This window comes from Paralichthys olivaceus, chromosome 11 (assembly GCF_024713975.1).
Source record: "Paralichthys olivaceus isolate ysfri-2021 chromosome 11, ASM2471397v2, whole genome shotgun sequence".
Lineage (NCBI taxonomy): Eukaryota > Metazoa > Chordata > Actinopteri > Pleuronectiformes > Paralichthyidae > Paralichthys > Paralichthys olivaceus.
The window spans coordinates 8,452,218-8,479,406 of record NC_091103.1 but is presented as its reverse complement, the minus strand read 5'-3'; the positions used below and the strand labels follow the sequence as shown (position 1 = coordinate 8,479,406).

Sequence of the window (27,189 nt, the reverse complement as noted above, 5' to 3'; positions counted from 1 at the left end):
TTTTTATTTTAATTAAAAATTTATTTCATTCTTTACAATAAAAAATCCAGTTATTTGCATCTGGACATTTCTTAATAAATTAAAAAAATGAATGATAATCTTATCTAATAATTGTCAAAAATACTCATTGTATTTCCAGTCAGAGAAAGTCACATGAATTACATCCACGTAACTGTGGGAATCAGGGTTTAGCAGGTTTCATTTTCAACTAAAATGTACATTGAAAAGGTTCACGACAAAAATAACCCCTTAGATTCAAACACACCCGATGTTTTTTTTGTTTTTTTGTTTTTGTTTTTTTTTTATCAGTAAAATAGAATTTGAGCTCAGAAACGTATCATGTGTTAAAATTAAACATGAAATAAAAACCACTGTACGTGTACAAAAAATGTATCTGTGCTGGTTCTTTTAACAGCTCACTGATGTGCAAGACACAAGAAACCACCACCCAATACCCACACCAACTCCCATCTGAGATATACTGTAGATCTGAAATGCTTGATGCTCCATTTCTGCGCTGTGACATTTATAATAATCTCTGACTCTCCCATGAGATCATGTGGCCCTAAAAACATGAAAAGCACTGGAATTATCCAACATCCAATGAAATCAGACATCGTACTGTTTTTGTTGAAGGCGTCTGGTGGCTTTGAGCCATGTATTGGCTGTAACTGGTCACATGAGGATGTCATTCTTAAAGAAAAAGGTTTGGAATCTTATCCATGATGTTGTCAGATGCTTGTAAAATAACAATCTGAACCTGTCAGTGGCAAAAACAAGAACTTTTAGTGCCTTGATGTGGACAAACAGGCCATTTTGTTACACTGCAGCAGCTTTAATGCACCAGTGTCCCTCTGCACAAGGCACATTACGATCCCAGATGATCCTCAATAAAGTCACATAAAATGACTTGTTTTTGATTAAATCAAACTGAAAATGTGTGTGTGTGTGTGTGTGTTTGTGTGTGTGTGTATTATAAATGTGGGTGCAGGTAGAAAATAGCTCCTGAATCCTCCAATCTTTTTAAGGCATCAGATTCGTGATTGAGGTCGTGGTAAGAATTCTGCAGTGGAGAGAAAGAGAAGCGTCACAAGTGAAAAAACAGAAAGCATGTTTCACTTCCAAGATTGTAGACGACAGATACCCACCTTCATAGACTTCATGGTGTCGTATCCGTAATAGTGGATAGGCTGCTTTTGGCTGTTTGATTTAGGGTATCCAAACCCAGCAATATGGACCACATCACAGTAGTTTAGGGCAACAAACACGGCGAGGATGCCCGTGGTCGGATGCACCGGGTTCTGTAACACATAAAACTCAATGACAGCTCACTGCGCACAATCTGTGTCGCCAGGAAAATCTGTTAAAGCTCTATGTGCATGATTTGAAAATCCCACTGTAATGGTGGCATCAAAACAAGACGCTGGGGAACTAACAGCTGCAAAGAATGAGCCGACAGTATCACAAAGACTGCATCAAATTGACTGGATATGTTGTCATATTTCTACAGAGAAATAAAAAAGGTCATAACATTAGAATCATGTTCAAAAAAATCCAGTAAAGTTTGAAAAGTAAGAAAAACAAAGTTGAATTAAGCCTTTTATTAACATGCTTGCTATTAAGTATATTGTGTTGTTAAATAAAAGTAGGGGTGAAATGTACATGCGTGGTAAATGTAATGTAATAAAAAGATGTTGAATTTTGCATCTGCTGTGTTGTGGCAGCTAGAACTGCCTGCATATAGCCTTTTATAACTGGACTTTCATTTCACCACTAGATGGTAGTAGAGTGCAACAGAGACTTGCCTCACTACACATGAACTTCATCAACTCAAAGTGCAGTTCTGTCTCTGCTCACTGGGAAGTTGGGTTGTTTCTACAGTTCTTGCAGACATCTTCATCCCACACAGCCATTCTGCCTAATAAAAGCTGAGTGATATGAGCTTTTGAACAGAACAGAACTGCAGCATCGTCTCACTCTGCAACATGGGTGTGTGACAGCAGCTTCATCACTACCTGAGTGCACACACTGCTGAAGAAAAGCACTCGAGATGCCAGTTACAACTTCAGACCAGACTCGCACTCAACACATTTGGTCAAAACACTTGAGACGACGGTTCACCTTCAGCTGAAATATGTCCTCTGAAAAATTTAAGAGCACAGAGGTAAAGTGCTTGATGAAAGTGGATGTTAAATGCAGGAGAACATACTCTGGATGCCAGTACAACATAATCTAATGTCCCTTTGGCCTTGGGGGTTTTAGGTGTCCGCTGCGAACCACAACACACCAAGTTCAAATCCATTTATAGAAACTCGATCCACCTTACTTCCCCTTCGTTTCGTGTCATCCCACTACTGTCGCTGATCCACCTACAGCACTAAAAAGCTACAGAAACTTGAATTCTTCAATACATTTTCAGGCTTATCTGTAATTTATCAGACATAATTGTTTCCAGAGGCTACAGTCACCAAACCAAATAAATTGCGTGCATGTGTTGAAACGATTTCAAGGCACCTGTCATTGTGTTCAAATTATTTCAGAGCCTAGCTCCTGAAAGTGTGCGTCCTCAACAGTGATACGATCAGCTGACTCTGATTCATTCATTCCAGAAATAAAGTGACGGCATTTGTTGGATAATAAATGTATCCATCCATTATCAGCGAAGAATGTCTCTAAAACAGATAATAAGAGATTTGTTCACATACTTCAGGTATTAGGAGTATTATAGGATTCAGTGAGGAGCTCCAAGAACGTTGGATTGATGCTGAGAGAACTGCACATCTGGATTGTGACCTTTTCTCTCCTCATTCTGGATTTATTTTTTATATTCTAAAAAAAAGGAATGACTTGTGTGAGGGGAATTCAGTGGTAAGAGAATAAACTTGCCAAAGTCTAAGAACGGGGTTGAATATTTATCATCACGTCCACCGAGGAGGTTATGTTTGTTAGTTTGTCTTTTTGTAAGCAGGAGTACACAAAAAGTCCTGAACCTATTTGCATAACATTTTGGTGTGTATCTGCTTGAAGGTGCAGGATCCAGGAAGTCTTTCTCACTTTCATCAATAGTATGTGTGAGAAAATAAGAGGAACATATTTTCATCAACAAGGTGCATCGTGTGTTGTGGCCACAGAGATCATATGGAGATCAGAAACTAGGTCACGGGTTCCCCAGCTCATCAGGAGCGATGGGATGCACCTGGGTTCTGGGAGGGTTTATAAGGAGGTGTGGTTTCCTTGTGCATTTGGTTGTTTGCTGTCAGAGGGTCAACACCTTCAGTTGACCCTCTCAGTTTGTGTCGTTGATTTTGTGTCATTGATTTTTTAGTGTTGGTTTTGTGTTGTTGGTTTTGCTTAATCCAAGAGATTTTCATGTGCCTATTTTATTTACACCCCCCTCTCTGTGTCTCTCACTATATTTTTGTTTGGGTTAAATTCTTCTATTATTCTATCCTATCCTGTGTATTTGATAGATTAATGGGTGACAGTTGGGAACTATATTCTCACCGTTACCTTTGAGAATCCAAGGACCCATGTTGTTAGTTTTGTTGCAGGGCTTAGTGTTTTTTTAGTTTCCCCAACAGCGGCCCCTGTGGTCAGGATTTGTTGTTCTTGGGGGGAGAAACATAACACTTGATTTAAAGGTTCAGCATGTAGAATTGAGTGACATCTAGTGGTGAAGTTGAATGTTGCAGCTTAACTTCAACCTCACTTCACCCTTCCCTCCCAAACATGAAAGAGAACCTGTGGTAGCCTTCAGTTGTCATAAAAACCCAAATGGTGTTTAGTTTGTCCAGTCGGGGCTACTGTCAAAAAAACATGGTGGCCTCTCTGGATATAAATATAAAGTATTTAAATAAAATGGCTCATTCAAGAGTACAGAAAACAACAATTTGTACAATTTAGATGATGAACACTAGTGAGAACATCAGTAGGATTATTTTACACACTGGACCTTTATTTATATATATATAATTGTTTGAACTTGAAACACTGGACCTTTTTAAAAACATATACATTTAGAATATATAATTTTGGATTGTTTGATCTTGACAGAGGTATGCAGTCAACTGAGTGTCACTATCATAGACAGACTATAGATAAAGCTGGACGACATGACAACTGTCTGTAGTATCTCATAAATCCTGCCTCAGCCAAGTTAATGGATGGGACATGGACTTAACTAAAAAGTCAAATTACAAGTCAAATAAATTTTGACTAGTGCTGCAAAGAACAAAAAGGCAAATTAACTCCTGTGGTTGGATTCCAGCGAGGGACCTTTGTTGCATCTTTTACACGTTTTTCTGCCTCTATGTCAAAAGGCTTTTCTTATTTTTTAAGAGAAGATGACAGTGTCCTGAGTAGTTCTACATAAAACAAACCTTTGCCCTAAAAGTGTTACAACACATCTTTCAGCAGTTTTCCTGCTTGTCATTTGTGATCAGCCTTTCTGGAAAATAAAATAGCATTAAGGGATGTTATCAGACCCCATCCTCATCTTTTGGCCTGTTTTGGGAAAGAAACAAGAAAAGGCACTAATGTGAGGATTAATGGGCTGAGACGTGTTTGTTGTGTCGTCCCTGGCAGGCTCATGTACTGTGTGCACTGATTTCCCGGTGGTGCCTCCTGTTCCACATATGACTGTAAATGATTATCCATGTTCACAGAGGCAGGAGGGACAATCACTTCTACATGACCTGGAGATAGAAGACGCTTTCTCTTTCCGTCCCGCTGTATACTTTTAACAGCCTCTTCATATCTCTCTCCTCTGCAGCTCTCCATGTTATCATCAAGTTTCCTCTACTCGAGCACCGAGAACATTTCTACTTTCCACTTTTATCACTGGTGCGTGCGTGAGAACTTACTTCTCATATTTCCTCCAGCTGAAGTGCCTAAACAATTGACTGTTAACAAAAATTAAGGTCCTTTGTTAATTTGATTCAGATAAAATTATGGGGGAAACAATATGCATATCTTAACCATATTTTATTGTTTTATGCCCATGGAAAAATACTGCTGTAGAAAGTTGCATGTGACAGGGCAGAAGTTTCTCCAAAGCAAATAGATGTTTCTTTTCCTCATTCTTAATCTTTTTTTATTTCAAATATCGTTTTGGAGCATGTTTGTCTGTATTGATTGGACAGGGATTTGGGAGAGAGACACGCAGGAAAGACCAACACTAACAGGTGAGCAAGCAGGTGCATTTTAAATCCTGTCCAGTTTTCTTGGCGGTTAGGTCCCTCTCAGATTGGATCTCTGTTTTGTTTTTTTAGGGTTATCTTGTGCTCATGAGTGTGTTCTGTTCTGACATGCACCTATTTGCATCTGTCTTGCTCAATGCTGCTTTTGTACAGTTGCCAAAATAATCTCCACCTCAATGTTCAGGCAAACTACAACTATTACGCCAAACTTAGAAGGTCTGTGCAATCAAAGCAGAGTGTATTTAAAGCTGCTTTCATACATACACCGAATTCAGGATATGTTGCTTAAAATTTTGTAGCTGTTTATATGAGAATGAAAATGTCCTAGTTAGTTGCTCCATTTTTCGCAACTTTTTGCCAGCTCCCGAGTAAGATGTCCAGAAAATGTCCAAGTGAGAATACAGCGAGTGGGTGCATTGATGTTTCTGACATGTAATGGACACAAAACTGAAAAAAAAGATTTCACTTGATAGACACTAACGGAGATGTCAACTTGGAAAGACGGCGAGATTTGAGAGATTTTGAAGATGAAGGCCGACTCCTGTTAAGTCTAGACATGTCTGATAAGAGATGCATGAAAGAAGGAGCTGTAGTGATACAGATCACTCTGACTTGCTTTTGCACGGATCACGACCATCGTTTTTATTTGTTCTTTAACTCAGAAACTGATGGGCACCCCGCGATGGGACACAGCTGACATTCTTTGTGTATTAACCCCACGTGGTCACAGCACACGGGTGAACATGCGAGCTTTGCACCAGCCCGGTGCATAGTTTGGACGCAGGCCCGAGGAGCCTTGGTGAGAGAGGAGGGGTGGCTGCATGCTATCACCGCTGTGAGTCAGACCTACAAGAGCTCAGCACAAGAATGTGTTTGGGGAGACAAGTGCGAACAAAAAAGCATTACGTGTGAGTACATGTGAGACTGTAATGTTGGGTGCAAACAAAGAGGGGAAGGAAAGGGAAAGTTTGTCCTTGTCTATCTGGCAGAGCTAAGGGAGGGTGTGGTGAGTGCAGAGCTGCTTCAGTCCGGAGCTCAGCTGGTTTTTAGTGGACTACTCTAGTGCCCAATCTGAACCTGGATGTTTGATTGGCCTGTGGTAGATGTTGGTTGTAGCTTTCTTTCTGAATCTGTAAAAGTATAAGCAGTAATTGAGCCGCGGAGAGCAAAGAGCTGCTGAAGGACTCAGTCCACAGAACCATTTAGCTGCACCACCACTGCTGCACAAAGAGCTGTTCACCAAGCTGTTAACGACGTTCAGTGACGCTCGACTCACACAGAACTGGAGGATCAGTTGTCCTGAATGTGCCTGTTGCCTATGAACTTATGATGTAACCAAATCACACTCATTGCGACACTGCACTTTCTAGGTCCGTTAATGATTCACATGCCGATAAGTTGACATGTTCTCAAGATATTCAAACAGACTAACAGAGATTTCTGGAATATGAGGAATACCTGAGGATAGGGAAAAGAGACAGGAGAGGCTAGGGTGTAATTAAAGGGGGGATGGGGGGGTTGTCATTTCTGTGATAATCAAAGCCAGCCTGTCAATCCCATAATAATCATATTTCAAACTGAATTGAAATTATGAGCTGTTATAAGTGGTTGGTTTTCTCAATTGAATTTAAATTGCCGAAATGTAGCTGCTTTGGCTACTATGAGTATTATCTGGCAAGTATAGTGTATAAATAGTGATTATGTCTAAAGGATATTGTGTGATTATGCACTGGTGTGAAATAATAGTTATTTGACCTCAACCTCCCAAATGTTCAACGCAGAGTTATAGAGAAGAGGACTGACGATGAGATACAATGGGTTCAATGAGGTAAATCTAGGTTTTCTAATGTGTCCAACAAGTTGGCTAAAAATAAAATAAGCTAAATTCACAGTTTAAAAAAAAGGAATACATATTTGCAGCCCTGAATGCAGCTTCGGATGTTTTAACACTGATAAAACAAGCAGAACTGCCTGTTGCTCCATCTTTTATCTCCTCCTGCCCACTTTGCTCTTCCCCTGACCTCGTCCTTCCATGCAGCCTGTGCAGATGGTGCAGAGCTCCAGTGGGGCCAGCCCGCTGCTCGCCTGTAGGATCACCGCCTTCCCACTGCTCGCTCCTCTAACGCACCAGCCAGTTGTGTTTGTACTGCGGTCCAAAAAGGGTAAAACACCTCCCCCTCCTCCCGTGACTCTTTAACAAAACGGGCTCAAGAAAAGGAGAACAAGCAGAACCAAAAACAAAACTTAGGCTCAGGAACACGTCAGAGCTGATCCCCACCAAACACACAACAAGCCCCACTTGGCAGATGGGAAGCAATAAAAGCCTCCATTCTACATTAGTAATGGTCCAAGTCAAAATCCCAGGGCACTTCAAAATCCTAACGCCTCAGCCAAAGAGGGAGTGAGTTAAGGCCCAATTTGTTTTACAAAAACATATCAATGGTACACTGCAAAGAAAAAGTAATGAGTCATGTTTTCTCATTGCACAATCACTGCTCCATAATTAAGTTCTGTGTGTGGATGTTTCTTCTTGTGGTTTGGTGTGTTTTGAGTTAAGTGTCCTGTCTTTGCTTTGTAGAAGATTGAAGATCAACACATATCTCAAACAAATAAAAGAAGTTAGGCCTTGGAAACTTAAAAATTTACCTCATGTTATGTAATATTTGAAATTGTCATGGTAACTTCAGTTTTGGTAACTTCGAATCTGTAATTATAAAGCGAAAGGTTTAAAATTAATGAATTCTGATTGTGTGTATTCTTTCGTTCAGGAGTGTGGGGAAAACAGTTTTCACTGTAAAACCTTATTTACTATAAATAATATAGTTAACCATTTATATTTTATAGTTGTAAATAAACTATGCATGTGATACACCATGACCATCCTAATGCACTGCAGACCACTTGTGGTTTGTTGTATTTTGCTTATTTTTCTTGTCTTTGCTCTACTTTGTCTTTTACGTTCATCTTTATTTAAATGAGTCATCTACTTGATGAATATAAACTGAGACAAAATCTGGAAACTGTCCTGAACAGCTCTGCCGAGAGGGAACACTGGGAGTTGTCCTTAGTCTAAAAAAAAAGTGGGTCTAGTTGAAATGTATACAATATTTTGGCTGCCTTTCAAAAGCCAATTATTTCACAGGGGATTCGCTGTGCAGCCTGGAAGACACGAGGAGCTTATCTATAATGAGATGCCAGAATGCCAAGCAGAAGCTAATCTTCATCGTGTTTTGCAGTAATTGGACCCACAAACTCGTTGTTGACCCGACTGCATTTCAAGAAAACTGCCTCTTCCAGTAAACTGTTCATCACAGCACTCAAGACGTATCACTCAAGGAGCTGTGGCTAATCAGTGGACGCTCCGTCCCGACTTGTTAACATTCATGTGGGAAGCACCAAGGAGCGAAAGGAAAAAATAGTGAGAATTGGAACAAACAGGAGGGTTCTGGAGGGAAAACTGTGGATGTGGATGCCAAAAATGGTCAAAGTAAATGAGCTGCAACAGACAGACGCATCACCACCTCAGTTTTAGATCATCAGTTCTGGACTAATGAAGTTAGAGATTTAAATGGTCTGGTTATAGACGGGGAAATAAATATAATCAAAACTTCTGCAGTGGCAATATTCTTATAACAGTGACATGCAAGCAATCTCTCACCTGCTTAGTCTTGGGGTGAAGGGGGATCTGAAGCAGTCTCTCTGCAGTCTTGTGCAGAAAGTGGGGGTCCAGCACTCTGATTTTACTGGTGTCGCCCAACCAGATTTGGGGAGGGGGCTTCCAAAAGCCTTTTCTGACCTGGGAATGTTCACATGAACAATAGAGCAAAGATAAGAGGCAGGATGTTGTGTCACATGAAATGAACAAAAGGACAGAGCAAGAGGAAAATATTGTTCGGGTCAGTCCACTGACTTCGTTTAGACAAACAGAGATGCAGTTAAACCTATGACTCCATGTCTCAAGGCAACTGAATTGATGTGCAAATTAGCGGGTAATGACCCTGCAACTATTAGCAGCAGGAGCCTGGAGGCGCCTGGAGCAACAGCGTCTGCAATGGAAACTACATTTAACTCTAAAGGACCTTTCACGTATTTGTTCCTGATATGGATGGCTGGCAAGGTTTAGGAGAGGACTGTGGTTATGTGAGGGAGAGACAGTGAAAGGAGAAGTATGTGTGTGTGTCTGTGTGAGAGAGAGTGCATTCTCACACATATCCTGTACCCTCTTCTCATTATAGAGGATTTCTTTGAGCCACCGCAGGTCTTGCTGTTTGAAAGGCACAAGGACCATGAGCGTGTTGGGCTCGTTGTGCAGTCCAGGGTTGTAGGAGGCTGACTCGGGATAGAATAACCTCATGGTGGTCTTGTTCCCCACATCCTCCTCATATCCTCTCACCGGGGCATCATTTAACCTGAGGCAGGGACATGACACTACATTCAGCGAGAAGTTTTTAAAGTTTGTTTTATGAAGTATTTCGGGCCATTCTAACGTTGCACTTTCCACCTATTGTAGGGATTCTGGAAATGTGACTCCAGCTATTTAACGCAATAACCAGTGTGAGCCTCCTAAATCTTTACAATTGAATGAGCAATAATTCTTTTTAACATTATACTTGTCGCTGGAAAGTAGACATAAAAACCAACCCCTTTGACATTTGTAAAAACATAAAAATCCAGTCCAGGAACATTATGTTTCCCATCCTAAATTTTAATTGGACAGTTATGGAGGCACCAGCCAATCAACTGCACAGGTGTTAGCCAATCATCATCATCATGGTTGGCATGTTGAGGAGCTGCTAAGTCAGCAGCGGTTAGAGAGAAAAAAGTTGAACAAATGACTTTAAGAGAGATTGTTTGTGAACACAAACTAAGGTAGGAATATGCCTGGGCCGCAGGGCTTGTTAGTTTTCATTGAAGCTGTGTTTTTTTGTATGCACACGTCATCGTAACTGTTAAAATCATGAGATTCAGTGTTGTGAGTGCTGATATGCCTCAGAACATGGAGAGTAAATCTTAGGAACATGCTTTATTTTTTAAGAAACAATGAATGAAATGCTTGGAGAAGATGATAGCAAGCTATTATCACATTCAGGCTGTTGAAGCCATAGACTGTAAATGAAGATGGACAACACATCTCCACTTTCTCTCACTATCCAGAAATGAAACATCGCGGATACGAACGCAACGCCTGAAGTGTAAAACATTAAATCACCAGGATCTTTTTGTCCTCTGGTCCCACTCTTTCCACATATGTCCCGGGTCATGGCTCACTGTCCAGCATGCCTTAAGGTGATAATGTAAAGAAAAACTTCTCAGACTCTGTGTTCGACTGTCGAGTTCTTATAACTAGATACTGTATGTGCTTCATTCTTTATTACTTCGAACAAATTCTTGACACAACCACATCATAACTCCTTCCTCAAACACAGTTGCTCAGACTGAGCTTTGGTTGAATGATTAGTCTGCACTTTGGAAACTTATGTCTCAACAGGCTCTAACAGAGTCTAGCTGTGTTTCTATGACAGGAACAGCCCAGTGACGTCAAACTACCAGGCATGTATTGAATTCTAGATGTCAATAACCACATGGCCAGAGAACGATTAGCTCCCGAGATGAGAAGGGAGAGATGTGAGGGAGGAAGGGGACGGGGGAAGGGCGGTAGAGGAAGGGGGAGATGCATTGTGGCCAGGCCAAATTCCTGCTGTTTGAAAGAGGCTTATAAAAACTCAGAATGCATGTGTTCATTCCAAGTCTGTAAAGTCAGATGCTCTACAGTGCCTTTGTCCTTGAGTAAACTAGATGTTTTCTTTCTTACTTTTTAAAGAACTCAATTTGACCTAGAGGTTTGCTAATTGCCAGCAGGAGCGGCTCGATGTCAGGGTCAGATGGTCACATGGATACTGGTCATCATTGGGCTGCAGCCAAATGAATTGATAAACTGCATTGACCTCGCGTAGTGGGGAACAACACATTCACTTTTTAGGGTCATATCTGTTTCCAATTTATCACCAAGTATCCTCAGACATGACGGTAGTTGTGGAGAGATTGAACTGTTTGCAGTTTATTATTCTAAATTTGATTGACTCTGTTTGTAACTGTATGACAATATGGTACAGTCAGCCCAATAAGTCATGCTTACCCATATGCTATTTTATTTAACTCCTCTCTATGTTCTCTTCAGAGTGAGAGAGTGTAATGGCACAAAATACTGTCATGTGGTTGTTTCTTACCGAATGACGACGTCGTATTTGTTGATGATGCTTCCCAATGAGCTGTTTTTAATAGCAAAGCTATTACCGATGACTACACAGGTTCTGCATTCAAGCCTGAACAACACAAACATACACACAGTTTAAATGTACCACTTTAATGTTCATCAATCCGCCCAACTGCACTGGAAAAACTGTATATTCTTTGATATAGAAACAAATACAAGTTGTTAGGCCTCGGAAACTTTCTAATCGTCAGCCTTCCGTGTAATACTTGAACTTTTGCCGACAATGCAGCTAAAGGTCAGTTAGTCCTGTAACGTATAACTTAAATATCTTATTACGAATTGAAAAAAGTATAGGTAACTTTTGTTTTCTTAATTTAAGAATATATAAAAATAATGTGCTAGGAGGGCACAGAACAGTATACTACCATCCTCGTACACTGCAAAACATTTTTTTCTTATTGCACAATCCCTTTTCCTCAAATAAGTTCAGTGTGCTGGTTTATGCTTTTCTTTCCCACTTATGGTTTGTTGTATGTTTGATGATTTTTTTTTTCTTAGCTCTGTTTTGTCCTTTACTTTCATTTTCATTCATCTGAGTAACAAAATCTACTTGATGAAGATAAAGTGAGACAAAATCTGGACACTGTCCTGATCAGCGAGCACATGGGAAATGTCCTGAATCTAAAAACAGAGCGTCTGGTTGAAATTTATACAATATTTTGGCTGCCCTTCAAAAGCCAATTATTTCACAGGGGATTCACTGTGCAGCCTGGAAGACACGAGGAGCTTATTTAGTAATGACAATGCCAAGCAGAAGCTAATCTTCATCGTGTTTTGCAGCGATTGAACCCACAAATTCTCAGTTGACCCGGCTGCATATCAAGACAATGCCTCTTCCAGTAAACTGTTTATCGCAGCACTCAAGACGTATCACTCAAGGAGCTGTGGCTAATCAGCGGATTGCAAGAAAACATTTCTACTGTATTTGCACAAACATGTTGCTGTGAGATAGGGACTCTGATGAGCAGGAGTTTGACCCAAGTTGACATTTGAGACTTTGGATGCTAATCTGTGTTTTCATTTGATTGGAAACTTGGTCTGCTGACCATGACTTTTGATTGGTTGTTTGGTTTGATGCACTGCATTTCGTTGCTATGTACGTGTGACATGCAATGACAAAGTTTAATCTAATCTAATGGCTTCAGTTGGTGGTGGATAGGGCAAGACGTATTAACATGTAATCAAACCACACTCCTCCCTATAATTGTTTTTAGATTATTTTACAACATTATGTGTCTGACTGTGCAAGGTAAACAATAAAAAACCATAATGAATAGAGGTCTGTTCTTCAAACGCTGCCTGTGACCATCTTATGTAATGAACTTGAGTCACCAGGGTCGTATTGAGGAATGCGGTTCAAGCTTATTGTGACTACTGGCAGGACAGCAAAAGCTGCCATGAGGGATAAAGCTTGACACAATAATACATTTAGAACAATGTGAGCTCACTAAAACGCAGAATTAAAAGTGGATAGAGCAAAACAGATTTGAGTTACTTTAACGCAGACTATCACTCAGTGGAGTACACACCTCTGAAAGGACCAAACAGTTTTTTATTTGTATCAGTCCCCTTGATATGCCTGATTATTGTCATTAAGATCCATGATCATGACCCATACAGCATCCGTCCACCTTCCAAGTTTCAAGGTTATCTATCCAGTAATTTTCTACAAACAAAAACCTCTAGCTCTAGTTCCTCTAGCTTCCTCTAGTAGACTCAGACAACTATGCTGTCACGAGGACAGATTCAGGAAGTCTTCTTGCTATCTGCCATCAGGTTCTATAATAACTAACAATTGTAACAACTGACTGTTTAACTCAACTACATTAGTCTCCTATTTCCATCTGCATTTTAAATTTAATTTATTCGCTGCTATTTATAATGACTGGTATTCAGTAGCAGTAAATGTTATTTTTGCAGACTGTATATAGTAGCTAGTATCTTTTGCACATCACTGTATCACTTATTACTTGCACTGTTTTATCACTTTATGGCTTTACCACATCTACTCTTACGCTGTTTTATGTTTTTATGTTCTTATACTTCTTGATTATTGAAACATTCAACTAGTCTCCTCTGTTTTAACTTTGCCTCAATTTAGCTCTGTCTGAACAACTCAGTCACCGTCCTACATGTATGCTCTTCTATGTAAAAAAAAAAGAAAAGAAAAAAAGAATTGTACTTATTGCACTTGTCTGTACTGCTGGAACACAAGAATGTATATCTATCTATCTATCTAATTAACAGCAGTTAAAAAAAAGTTTGGGTAAACTTAAAAGAGGTCACGTATTAGAATTTAGTTGAGTTGTCCATAGTCACACTGGCCACTGTATTGGTGGACCATCAAATAAATCCAATAACGTTTTACTCACCCTGTCCTTCTCTGTGTACAGACTGCAATGATATCATGAATATGCGAATTAGCGTGTTTTCTTATCATCTTGCAATATTTAGCAACTGAATGAGCCGGATTTATCTTCTTTTAGGTTGAAACTAGTTCATTACAGATATTCCACAATAGTTTCAACTACATCCTCAATTTCACACAGTGACCATACAACAGAAAGAAAACGACAAACCTCTGGACACATAACTGGCCATTTACACCAACATCTATAATCCATGAAAGACTCCTGAACATATTGTATATTACACAGAATTTGGGAAAATTGCACAATCACCCAAATGTTATCTTTATATTGTACATTTAGAAAAAACGCCTTGAATCTAATATTCTGCTGCTTCCCTGTGCTGCGTATTCATTATTTGAGCAAAACCTGATTGTGCTTTCTTGACTGCCGTGAGAACAGGCTTGTTAAATGTGGCTTCATTCAAGTACCCACAATGACCGTTAAGAAGTCATGTTGGACTAAAAATGTGTGTAGTACAGCACAATGGCAGAAGTAAGTAAAAGATATAAGATACAAATTGCTTAAATAGAAACATTGGTTCCTGCAATAAAACCTGATCACTGTGTTGTGGCTAATGTGTGTTCACACTTACTTCTCAATGTGGGCTGGCACCTGATAACTTGCAGTTACAGCAAGTACTTTCAGCAGCAGCAGCTCTGGGAAAGTGAGAGAACAGCCGTTAAACAAGAGGTGCAGTGTGTTGAAAACTAAATATATTATTAAAAACCAACGATGGAGGTTTTTGTGACCTTCTTATGCCATGTGATTTCATGACAGTAAAGCATCAAAGGTTTTATTGTTTGGTTATGAATTAAATTTAAAAGTATTTAAAAAAAAAAAAAAAAGAGTTTTGTTTGGTAAAAATTGGTATATATATGTGTGAGACATTGTGCGGTGTGTGTGTGGTTAATGTAAAGTCGACATACCACTGCCCTTAATGCCATAAGGTAATGCCAGCTGAGACAGATGCTCCCGCCAGAAGAAATCCTCCAGTTTCAGAAAGAGCTGCGTTTGTCTGCTAATGCTGCATGAGAAATGTCAGAGCAGCCATTACAACATCGCACTGCAGAGCCCAGGGTTCCACTGCATGGACAAATTACAGGAGGGTTTGTGGCTGAGAGGGGATTGGAGGAGATGAATGAGGCGTGAGACGACGAGGATGAAGAGCACTGCTTATTTTTTTGGCGATAATAGAGCTGCACAATGGACAATATCAACTGTTCTGCCAAAGAGGAAAACTGCATGATGTGCTTGACTGGTGCATTAACTTTGCCAAATGCTCTGGTATCTATTAAGCAGGTAAACCAGACTCATTACAAGCAAAGTAGCCATTTACATGATGTCACTGGACTGAAATTTGCCTCGTTAAAAATCCTCTGCTAGCGATTCTAAGCTGAGGAGGGGGAAAAGGAAAACAAAAACACTCACAGAGCCTGTGGAGTAAGAGACAAATGTGGCAGGTTGTAATATATGAAACAATCGCTTCTCTGTGTCCATTGGCTTCAGACTTCAGCTGCTTATGACCCACTGTCTTTGACAGTGAGTCTCTGAGACATTTATTACCCATGTGTGCCAGCTCACTCTCCGCAGGGGATCAGGATAAAACTCCAGGGACGGGTTTAATTAGAGAAATGTCACTGTGATTGCCTGGAAGGCCTCGCTGTAACTGTAATGACTGATGTGAAAATCCAAGAGCAACCAAGCAGCAGCCTATCATGCAAATCATGTTCTGTTGCGGGGGTAAACACAGGGATTATGAATGTGGAGCGTTCTGGGGGTTAACGGGCAGGCAGCGGAAGGTCTGCTGGGCTGAAGAAATAAACTGTGACCCTGGAGGAGGTTGGGACAAGCCACAGATGGAGACTATATTGCTATTAGGTAAGAGAGGAGGGAGCCCACAAAAACACCAGTAAATATACAGCTGGATAAACTGATAACAGAGCAAGAGGCTTTGGAACAATGATTGTACTTAAGAAGGCAGAACCTGAGGAAAAAACAAGTTGTCTTTATCAAGAGCTCTTTCTTATTCTCAGCCAATACTGGGTTTTATACTGACTTCAACCATTTTAAGGCATTCTTCTTGAGTTACTGAAACTTGATGTAATGATTAAGATGGAAAAATATTTTTTATAAATCAAGCCCTTCTCTTTCTTTCTAAAGTTTACTTTTCCTTCATAAAGACCTTATGTTCAAATAAAATGTTGGCACACCTCCCTCCCTTAATAAGCCATCAGCTCCCTCCAGTTTGTGTAAAAAAAAAAAAAAAACCAGACATGCCATTACTCACTTAAAGTTAAGGCTCTCCCACTTCTTCTGGGTTAGCCAGCCGCCACACAGTGTCTTGCTACTGTTCACAGGCTTGCTGGTGACGCCGTAGCTGAAACACAGACAAATCACCACAGTTGGCACGGGGACTAAACTGCTGAATCCATAAAAACACGACGTGCCAGGAACTGGGTCCAGAGCACTCGAGAAGTGTGCAATAATGGGCATGTGTGAAGGGCCGACATTGATCGTCAGCTCTGACCACTGGATGATCAAAATGTCTTAACTTTTAGTGACTCGGCACATTCTCGGACCTCGTGAGCTTATGTTTTACCAGAAATGGGCATTTCTGCTATTATGTGAACCTAATACCAGGGCAATAGAGAAAGAAAGAAAAAAGAAAGATCTGGTTGTCTTTAGACTGTGTGTGTGGGGCAGGTATATCCAAAATCTGTCCACACATTATGGGGACTTGTCTTCCTTATGGGAACAGAAAGCAAGTCCCAATAATGTAAATCGTGTGTGTGTGTGTGTGTGTGTGTGTGTGTTTACCTTTGAAGTATGGCATTGGAACAGTAGTACGTGATAAAAGAGATGAAGAAGAAGAGAACTGGGAGAAGCCTAAGGCACCATGCTGGAGTCAACAAAGGGAAAAAAACACAAACGTACACAGATTTAAAAAGCACGTTAATCAAATTTCACGTATGTGAAACACATGCTGGCTTCAGTGAGACTCCAAGGTTTCATGGATGTTATGTAAAATAATTAGTCATTCAAATAAGTGATTAATGCATTTTCAATTTGACTCTAAGTTCTAGAAAAAGACAAGTTTGGTATCAGTTGCAAAACAGACACTGAAAAATGCACAGATGAACAGGAAGCGTGCACCTTCTATAGTCTCAGCTGCAGAGAGTGAAACCCACAAAATATTCAAAGAGCTCCTCTTCAAATTCCAGTCAAGTTAGTCAAAGTACATCTGATACTGAGTAAGTGGGTGAGTGCTGCAGAGATGTAGTCAGTAAATGTAACATTATCTTCTACAACTTATGCTCAAGACAAGACACTCATCAAGTTTTCTGTCCTGGGACAAGAGACTACAGCTTCAGAGGGATGCTTTTGCATTTTAACAGACCTGCCCGGGTGGGCTGCATGCAAGAAAGCAAATGTCAGAGTCAGTTGCTACAGACATTTTTTGGAACTTACAACAATTATGAATAGTTTAAGAATACTTTACTTTAAAGAGACATTTAAAGTTGATACCACAGCTAGCATGGCTCCCATCCAAAGATAACAACACGATTTGTGGTGTTACAAGAGGTTATGTGCGAGGATGCAGCCCCTGAATTCAAAAATACGCTTATTTTTTATTTCTATTTTAAGTGGTGAATTTCTGCAGCCTGTTGGTTGCCTGGCAACCTCACATTGATGACTAAAATGTCTGTATTCAGGATAAATGCTAAGTGCAGTGACAACACATCACAAAAAGAAAGACTTACTTTTCGTTGCCTTCTGGGACATCTTCACGTGCTCCTCTGTGCTCTCATGTCTACACTGGGCATGAGGTTATCCTGGAGGAAAACAAAATCATTAGAACCTTCTTTAAACTGAGTAACACCCCCCCCCCCCCCTCCCTTCTGAGGTGATTGTTGTGAAGTGAAACTACTCTGAATGAAATATACACTTCAGTCGTCACACATGCATTCAAATAAGTTGCCATTGAAAAGCAACAAATGGACACAGAGAAGATAAGAGTATCACTATAGACTAACACTTGTTAACTGTCCCTGAAGTGAACTGCACATGCAATCAAACAGCGTCACATCAACTTCAGCAATTTGCGCTTGCTTCCACTGCAGACGTTGGAGTGAGTTCAGATTACAGTTTAGGTCAGATTAAAAGCCATTTGGCGCCACACTCATCTGACTATTTAATGCACAATGCACATCCTGTCTAAATCTTCTTGATTCACGACGTGCAGACCAGAGCCTCGCACACGGTCGCACTGAACATGCCTGACTCTGCTCCAGAACCAACACATCACTGAAAGTTGATACCGAGCTGAAAGAGCGCACAGCTGAGTGTCTATTTAAAGATGTGCATGCATGCACATGTACTCGATACATTGCAACAACGGTAACGGAATACTGCTGTAAATCCATGACTAAATCATGCAAGCCTAAACTTGGAGACAGTCAAGGAGTGGAAACCACAGGATCGATTAGCACCACAGCAGGGATTTTACTCCACAGTATGTGAACACTGAGGCCCCTCCCTGTAAAACACAACAGTCATTTCACAACATGAACGATGACATGACACTCATCCTTCATCCTGAGTCACACGTGAGGCGGGGCCAGGGATTGTTTCCTCTGTTATTGTTTAGGAAATGACGGAAGCTCGAAAGAATGTGGAAAGAAACAAACCTTCAAATTCTACTTTTTTTCTTCTAATGATACAAGCAAGATGAGATTCTTCTGTTGGGCTGTTAGCTCTGTAACAGAGCATCAACACTGAATCCAACTGTGCTGATCTTGTATCATCGTAGTGCTGAACAACTAATGCTCATTAGTTTAAGTTGACCTCCAATGAAAATCAAGTTTTTAACTGTTAACAGTCACAAAAAACAGCTTAAAAACATTAGTGCTTATATTTTGGGGCATTTTGCCATTATTGACAGGACCGTTCAAGTGGGAACTGGGGAAAGAGAATGTGGAAGAGAGGAAGCAAAGGGCCGGGTCAAAACCAGACCTGCGGCTGCTGCAGGAGGATTCAAGCCTCCGTATCGACAGAACGCAGGCCCAGACTACTCTAAATAAAACAAATTTAGATGGCCAGAAACCTACACTGTCACCTTGGGGGCGGGGCTCAGCAGCTGGGGCTACCCAAGTAATTTGCATGTGGACCACAGGTCAGCTGTGCGTGCAGGGCGGGGCCATATTGGAATATTTATAGATCAGTAACATGAATTTAAGAAGGTGTAGGATTACTTTAAGGATGAACCACTGGAATATGTCATTTTGAGGACCAAAAAAACAGCGGGGTGTAATAAGCTAACCCATCTAACTGAAAATGTATCCTAAACTGTTTTAATCACTGATTGATTAATTCATTAAGCAAATAAGATTATTAACCAGATGTGTGTTGTTACTTTTAGTGTATATTATGTATATTACTGCATATATGCATGTATTAATTTTGACTCATGGAATCAGTGTGGAGATGTGATCTACTGGCACACATTGTTCCAACCGTCAGGAGTTACATTTTTTCGGACATGCAGTAACTAATATAAAGTATTGTCATAGCAACTGCAGGCTGACTCCTTCCTCACCTTCACTTCACAAATCCCCATTAGATTTTTACACTGTGTAAAACATTCAATGTATTTTCTTGTTCAGCTGCTCTCTGCTCAGTAGCAAATGATGTAAAAACCTGAGGTGTGGATTTTTTTCCCCTGCTAAATGTGAACCTGTAATATGTGCATAAGTGAAATACCTGCAAGGCTCAGTGGTTCGCTCTGTTCCCTGGGTGGGGGAGGGGTCTGTGTGTTCAATCCAATCGCCTGCATGAGCAAATCAATCCAAAAGTTCAATCCACGCTGAAGGCTATTTTCTATCCAGTACAATGCTCTGATATGTGCAGTAGGTGAGGCCAGCTGTGTGGCTCACAAAGAAATATGTGGTTCAACCTTACACCATCTCAGGCCAAATCCAAATGTTCAGACTTCTCTACACTTGTCGACTCGCTGACTTTGCAGCCGCGTTCCCGGCAAGTCTTTGAGCGCTGAGGGCCGTCCAAACCCACAATTCATCCAGTGCACATGGAACCTGAAGCAGACGTCCTGAGAGGCAGACTTTACTGATTTAATTACCCAGAATTCACTGCAATACATACATGATGCTGTAGTTTTCTCCAACAGCAATACATGAGCAAAACTAAGTTGTTATGTCAGTGTAAAACGATTTCTTTGGCAGAATTTTACTTATAGTATTGCAATGGCTACAAATAAAATTCAACCACTTTATGATACAGCAATAAGTACTTTATGATTTCTTATGATACAGCAATAAGTACTTTATGATTTATTTTATTGTTTGAGTCCTGAAGTGATCCTTTTATATATACAGTTTATGGTTGTTTACAACATTTCCACAGCAACAAGGAAAACAGACTTCACTGATTAAGCCTTGCACCCTCCTGCCCTGACAGACTTTGATGTGATGATGGTGAACAGGTACAAGTGGGAACCGGAGGGTGGCTGGTTAAAGTCCAGCATGAACGGAAGTTGGAGAGGCTCTGCCCTCTGTGCCGTGTGTGGATTGTGTTCCGTGTGTTCCGTGTGTGCTCCGTTCACACGAATGGGTTAAATACAGAGGTCAAATTTCCCCATGTTTGCATGTTGCATGCTGTGTGTGGGACCAAAAATAGGAATCTTAATCTTACATGTTGCATACAAATACTCAATTGTGTATCGACATGAAAACTAGTTCTTTCGATGTGCCTTTGTGAAACTTGCAGATTCCTCTTTAATTGTTACACAACCTCAACAACACAATCTCCATTTTCCTTCCTGACACAGCTCACAGCTTTTATTCATTTCACTTTATCTTAAAACTTGAGAATGTGTTCTGCAGCTTGTGTTTCCTCTACAATTTGCTGAGCATGCAAAAGTTCAGTCCCAGCAACAGCAAGCTTAAGTTCAGTCCCAGCAACAGCAAGCTTAAGTTCAATCACATGTATCTTAATAATAATGAGTTGATGCATAAGACACAACTCTCAAATGCAAGCTTGTGGTTGCATCTACCGGGAGTTTTCACAGCTTCGTGGTTTGCACTGCAGACTAGTAATAACAGGTTGAGAGTTCAACCCTCTGTTGTCTAGTCAGATAATAGGATTGGGTTGACTGGACTGCTTTCATAAGACTTTAAGTTTGGTGTCTTCAACTTGCACATACCCCTTTAATTTGACTGTGATGTAACCGAACAGTATAATCTCATACTCAGTTACTCTTGCTCACACGGCTAAAATATGAAAATGAAAGAGCTATATCCGCTATTAAACCATGCGTTTGAACGACAGGCAGCGTGTTAAACGTCTGTGCTCACATGCATGATAACATAAAACATGTGTTGCTATGGATACCTATGGAGGGCACACCAGAGACCTCGGACCTTGTGGAACATCTGGATTTGCATAATGTGCAAGATAAACAAAGTAAAACTGGAGGATGTTTCTATGTTGTTAAATCACAGCAGTAACGGTTACAGCAGCGCCCTCTTAGTGGAGTCATGTGACACTTCTCCACACTGACCCTACCATCCATGTGCATATTGCACCTTGAAAATGAAGGGTTTCATAGACTAGTCGACACCGTGCATCGCTGTAGGCTATTTGTTAATTGATGGTTTTAGCATGTTGGCAGTGGCAATGCATCTACAGCAATTAGGCAGCAGGTGGTGCTTTTGTTGAAAAGTAGTTGACAAGTCATAGGTCTATTGTCATGCATGAAGGGAAGGTGGGTGATAAACTTGCTTTTAACTATGCGTACAGCATCATGGCTGCTTAACATGTCTGTTTGATCGGTTGAGCAGGTCCCCTGAAATTAATGTGACACATTTGCAAAAGGCGGTTCGTACATAACAAAGAATGTTAAACACCAATGCGCTTTCCTTATGGCGATTTATGATGGTAGGTTTTTTTTCCATGTCAGTTATTAGCACAGCTCATTCCACATTATATGGATGTGTCATAAAACAAAACAGTTGAGAACGTTAACCTACCTGTGGACATTCATTGTCTAAGAGATTACTCTTGTAGTTTCATACAGTGTTGAACACACATAGTAAATGCTTATGAAAAACTTAATATTAATGCATATTTTTAGAACTGTTTAAAAGAAAAAGTATCATTGAAAGTGAAAAGTAATAACAACATAATACTAACGCAAGAAGAACCATGTTTCACAACAGGAAGGATAAAATGACTGAGAGTAACTGAGAAGTGAGAGAGCTGTCACCAACTGTCAAAAAAACTTCTTACCTCTTCCCTCTTTCATTTCGAAGACAGCATACTCAGTGCTTCTGGTGTAATTGGATCAGGCTTCTCCCTGTAAAGAAAACAAAAAAGATCATATAAGCAAAAACTACTGCAGAATATCTGCCAATTAACAAGTTATTCTTCGCTTTCTACTTGTCTCTGCACATGATAAGGGAACTAAAACTTATACTGCTGCTCTGACCACAAAGTCATTCACGAACAGGAAGATTTCAGAATTTATTGTACAATGGAAATACAGTTGTGACCAGGGTTCTGGGATGGATAAAGCAGGACTAAAGATGAATTAAATTATACAGACATGCTAGAGCTAAAGATACAGTCTGGGATATAATGTTTAATTTGATCTATTATCTATGCTTCATAGGACAACATTTGTTGTATTGATTCATTTACCGGCATAATACAATAATAATGATCAAATAATAACAGTATCTGGATTCAGCATGTCCAATGTTTGGTGCAAAATTTGCTTTGTATAATCATAAATGGAACTTGTTTTGTTGGTTATAAGAGGCAAACACATGGAACGCTATCCCACCATGTACTCTGTCATTTTTCATTTGCATTTCTTCAACCACTAATAATTATTAGTTTCATCAACACTCTTTCACCTTTGGGGCATGATTGAAAGAGCTGCAACATCTGGACGTGTTGCAGCTCCCGGGAGCGTGACGCACAGAGTCTGAGAGCAGAGGACCTCCTCACAGACACCACAGGCAACACAAGAGCAGAGCAGCACAATGGCTGACTATGTGCGATACTGTGGGGGGGGGGGCACGCTGGTGACAGGTCGCCAAGATGCAAAGGACCAACGGAGTGCGAGCAGAGTGAGATCTAACACCGTCAAACAGAGGTGCCCTTCGCCACAGATGTTCCGAAAGCTCTGCAGCAAGTCGAAGCACGGACCACATAGGAAACGCGGACAGAACACTTAAAGAGCTTAGTTACACACTGTAGTGATTAAAGATGAGTCAGGCCGCTACCACAGAATCACACAGTGGAAGTAATTCCAGCAAAGGCGCTCCATGGGAAAATGTTGTTGGTGATTTATTGGTTGAGGCTCCTTCCTCCCAAATTCCTGAGGAAGGTGAGGGCAGAGAAGGATACTAAGGGTATCTGGCATTAACAGAAAAATTGCATATGTCAGCATATTTTGTAGGTATTACGATGAGCTCTGTATTGAAGTTACAGTAGGGTTCAACAAGGATGCAAGCAAATCATTGACATCAATAATCAATATTACAGATTAGATTACATGAGAAGGAAATCCCACACACGCACAGACATCGTCATGACATCAGGGCGTTGTACCACTAATCTTCTCTGAAGGCCAAACAGATTCACAGTGAGATTTCTTGGTTTGATGCTGAATGGGTAAAGCAAAAATCCTTGCAGTGCGGACATACAGTAAATGACGACTCAAAATGACCTTCTCTAAATCCCTTTCACCTATACCAGCTGATTTCTCTCAACCATAGACACACTCTGTAAAAGGAAATCACATGTGTCTCTGGCTCACAATAGAAAAACACTTCTAAAACACATAATCCCGCAATTTAATCCAGTCAGAGGAGCTAAATCTGGAGCCCATTTGTATCGTTTTGACCGCTTTTATGAAAAGAGGCTTTTAAAGAAATTGCAGGCTATTACCAACACTTTTGCTTGTTATGCACTCGCATGTGAAAGGCACCTTGAGGGAGACATAAGTACAGCATGTAAAGTGAGTGTGTAGATGAGATGTGGAGATTCCCTGTAGGGTTTTTTTTTGGTGGCGGTCATGGTGAGGGCAATAAAACAGTGATTTCCAACTGCCAGTGGCCAACTTACTTGTGACTTATCAAAAGTGAAGCCAAAGTGTCTTGATTGCCCCCTAGTTAGTTTGGTTTAAATTTCTTATTTGATGATATAAAAATGGGGTGAAACATCTTAATTGACACCTGAGACTGAATCTTGATTGCACAAATAATTAGGAAGTTTAGGAACAAGTAGGCAGGAAGTTTTCATTTGCATGTTTGAACTTTGCACCAAAAAGAAGTGCTACTTCTGTCACATTGCAAGGTTTAGTGATAAATGATCCAAATTTGACAGTAACCATGATAACTGTCTGCAGTATAAATTGTAAAGTATGGGTTTATTAAGTAACAGACTTCCATGAAGAAGGGAGGTACTGAATTTCCTCAGGAAAGGCGGTCTAACAACAAGCATGGTTTGTTCTTAAGTGTTGAGGATGGCGATGGTGTGTGCAGTGTTTGGGAGGAGGATCTAATCTAAGTGGAGAGCAGCAAAGTGTCCAAAATATGAGAAGTAAAAAGGGAAACAAATAAAATAGAGTCAAGTCTCCATGAACTGTAAAGCAGAATCTTCTCTTATTCTTTGTCAAAAACCAGTTTGGTTAATATATATGGGACATTCTACCCACAAAATATATGTGAAGATGATACATTTTGACTAATGGCTGGATTAACCCACGTAGGAAACCTTGTGCTCAAATGGGAGCCAAGTGATTAACTTAAACAATTAAAATATGTAAATCTACTTTTCCACAAAGGACCATTCATTCTACAAGTCAAAGTAGCACTTTGGGCTGAAGTTGTGGCCCATCAGCAGATTCTGTCTTCTGATGGTTATTTAATTTGACTGAGTTCAACAACTTCATAGCATTTTAATTTGATGAATTCGTGAAAACCCTGGTCAGGGACTCTCACAGACACCAGTGTATGATTACATTTGCCTGAATGTTTTGACGACAGATGTGTGTTCATCTTTTCTTTTCTTTTTTTCAAGCCACATTGCCTGATTCATGCTGCAGAGGGCATTTCATTGTGTTTTAGCTGATTTGGTACAAGTTGTCCTGTGCTAAATCGGAATCAGAAATACTTTATTGATCCCAGGGGGAAATTGTGTTTGTTACAATTGCTCCAAGTAAATATCTTTAAGCGCCATTAAATGCACCCTCTGTGGATTAAAATATCCACTATAGTATATGCAGCTGCTGCTGTGACTGAAAAACGCAACCTGGAAGATATAAAAGAAATGAATTCATTATCTATCTATCAAATCCCATTTTCTTTAACGTCTAGTCTCATGGCGGACGTCAACGTGGCTGATTTCCCAACAACCTGTGAATAGACACACCTGAAACAAACAAATTCAATGGAAGGTTTGCTTCCCATCACTTTGGGTGTTTTGGTGTCTCCACTATGTCCTTATCCAGCCGTGTCCAGGATTTCCTCATAAAAGAAGGACTTATATAACTTGATCTATTTAGGAAACTGCTACCTGACTAATTTAAGGTGGACAGATATGAGTGGAAAACTAAGCCTTGTTCAGAGGGCATGTTTGACACAGCTTTCATATCTTTTTGTGCCAGAAAACAACCGATTGACTGGTTCAAGGACGAGTGTTTCAGAGCAAAATCAATATTGCACAGGGGAGAAAAAAACGTGGTCTGTCAGAAAGATTTAAGTTGCCATGTGAAAGATATGTGGTAAAGGCCTCATTAAATGCAACATCCGGGGCAACATCCGGGGCAATGAGGACTGCTTTAAATCAACAAAGGCCATGCCATGCATATGTTTAAGTTAAATGTTAGAATTTATTTATGTCTCTTTGCAAAGAGCGAGAGCGAGCAAGAATAACACAATAAAATAGATATACAGTTAGATTTCCTGGTGACAAGATGTGACTAATGTTAACAATGAGACATTCCGGAGACAGATCCCTGATGGGCTCTGAACTATGAGCCAGAAACATTTCCCATTGTATCATTTCCTGATTATTACAGTTGCTGAGAAAAATGGGCATTTAAAGCCCAGAGGTTTACTGCCAGACTCTGACTTGAATTCCACTTCCTAGTGCCAGTGATCACAGAGAACATAATAACTGTCTGTGGTTGAATAAAGTCAATGTATGTCATTATCCTTCACAAACCTAAATGTTCTCCCATGCTGGAGCCTATCTATCCGTCCAACCAAAAATAAAGAATCAAAGCGATCATACTGACATAAAAACACACATCAAAGACATGTTCCAGCCAAATTCAATTTGACATCTTGTGATCCAGCTACAACAGATTAGTTGCTGTTTTTTATGCCTCTCTCTGCAAAGCATGTCCAAAAACTCCTGATTCACACAAGGCTGGCTGCTTCATGTTAACTCCAGGGGGGTTTAAAACAGTCTTACACTTACCAGCAGCGCAGAGGAGCAGATCCAAATCCACGCAGCGAGCCTCTCGTGTGCCCAACGGTACGATGATGCGGCTGCCGCTCCAAAACCAAGTTCACGTCGCTTCTGGTGACATTCACGGCATGGGGAACACAAACAAAACCCGAAAATTGTGGTCGCACACAGGAAAGGGCAGTGATGCGATGAGGAGGGCACCAACATCTAGCGGAAACAGACGCTCACACCCTCATCGCAGGCTGGCTCAGTGTGAGTGTGAGTGGCACCGAGTCATCGTGCACACACAGTGGCTCCTCCGCCTCACTTTTCTCTGTTACACCGCGTTCCCCCTTTCTCTTCTTGGTGCGTGCAGGGACGCATGCGCAAGTGGGTGCATGCGCGCACCGCCGCTGGCTGCACTGACTGAGCTGATCCAAATACCATAGCTGTAAATGAATTTATATATGGACATATCTAGATATATCTATATCTAGATAAATATAGCCATACCAGTCGAAAAGTGCATGTTGGTTGCATATTGATGGTGGTATAAGTGGAGAGGAAAGCATGTTATGGGACATGTGCACCATGTGATCTCCAGCTTCTTGTTTTTTATTATGTGTCCCATATACGCGTTTTCTGTCCGAATTTTGCCAGCATAAAAATGCATAAAAAAATTAAAAATAAACCAAAAATAAAAATTACCATTGGGCATAATCTCCTGTTTTTGAATAATATAGTTGAAGTATGATGCATTAAAAGTAATAACTTTGAGAAAAAGACTTTAAAATTATACTAAAAGGTACCGTGTGTAGAATTTTGT

The 27,189-nt window shown here is 40.4% G+C and overlaps 1 protein-coding gene across 3 annotated transcripts; it reads right to left on the bottom strand.

Annotated features, from left to right (window-relative positions):
* Nucleotides 1-26,756, bottom strand: st3gal4 (ST3 beta-galactoside alpha-2,3-sialyltransferase 4). Of its 3 annotated transcripts, XM_020095341.2 has the most exons (14): nucleotides 26,394-26,736; nucleotides 22,188-22,254; nucleotides 19,842-19,989; nucleotides 19,644-19,710; nucleotides 17,645-17,716; nucleotides 16,701-16,782; nucleotides 16,171-16,260; nucleotides 14,810-14,907; nucleotides 14,476-14,539; nucleotides 11,426-11,521; nucleotides 9,418-9,607; nucleotides 8,857-8,994; nucleotides 1,149-1,301; nucleotides 1-1,063 (listed from the first exon to the last, which is right to left on the bottom strand). In XM_020095341.2, exons 5-14 carry the CDS (start codon nucleotides 17,664-17,666, stop codon nucleotides 974-976), a joined length of 1,023 nt encoding a protein of 340 aa, XP_019950900.1. In that variant the 5' UTR covers nucleotides 17,667-17,716; nucleotides 19,644-19,710; nucleotides 19,842-19,989; nucleotides 22,188-22,254; nucleotides 26,394-26,736; the 3' UTR covers nucleotides 1-973. The 3 variants fall into 3 exon arrangements, with proteins under 3 accessions (XP_019950900.1, XP_019950899.1, XP_019950898.1); XM_020095340.2 differs by lacking the exon at nucleotides 19,842-19,989; XM_020095339.2 differs by lacking the exons at nucleotides 19,644-19,710; nucleotides 19,842-19,989 and having other exon boundaries at nucleotides 26,394-26,756.
* Nucleotides 26,757-27,189: the final 433 nt, after the last annotated feature.

Bases quoted from the DNA above. Each gene is read 5' to 3' on its own strand.
- st3gal4 (XM_020095339.2), bottom strand. From the start codon at position 17,666: ATGTCCCAGAAGGCAACGAAAA. The intron at 11,522-14,475 runs GTAAGTGTGAAC...TGTGTTGTTCAG, and splicing joins GTGCCAGCCCACATTGAGAA to GCTTGAATGCAGAACCTGTG. The intron at 9,608-11,425 runs GTAAGAAACAAC...TCCCTGCCTCAG, and splicing joins AAATACGACGTCGTCATTCG to GTTAAATGATGCCCCGGTGA.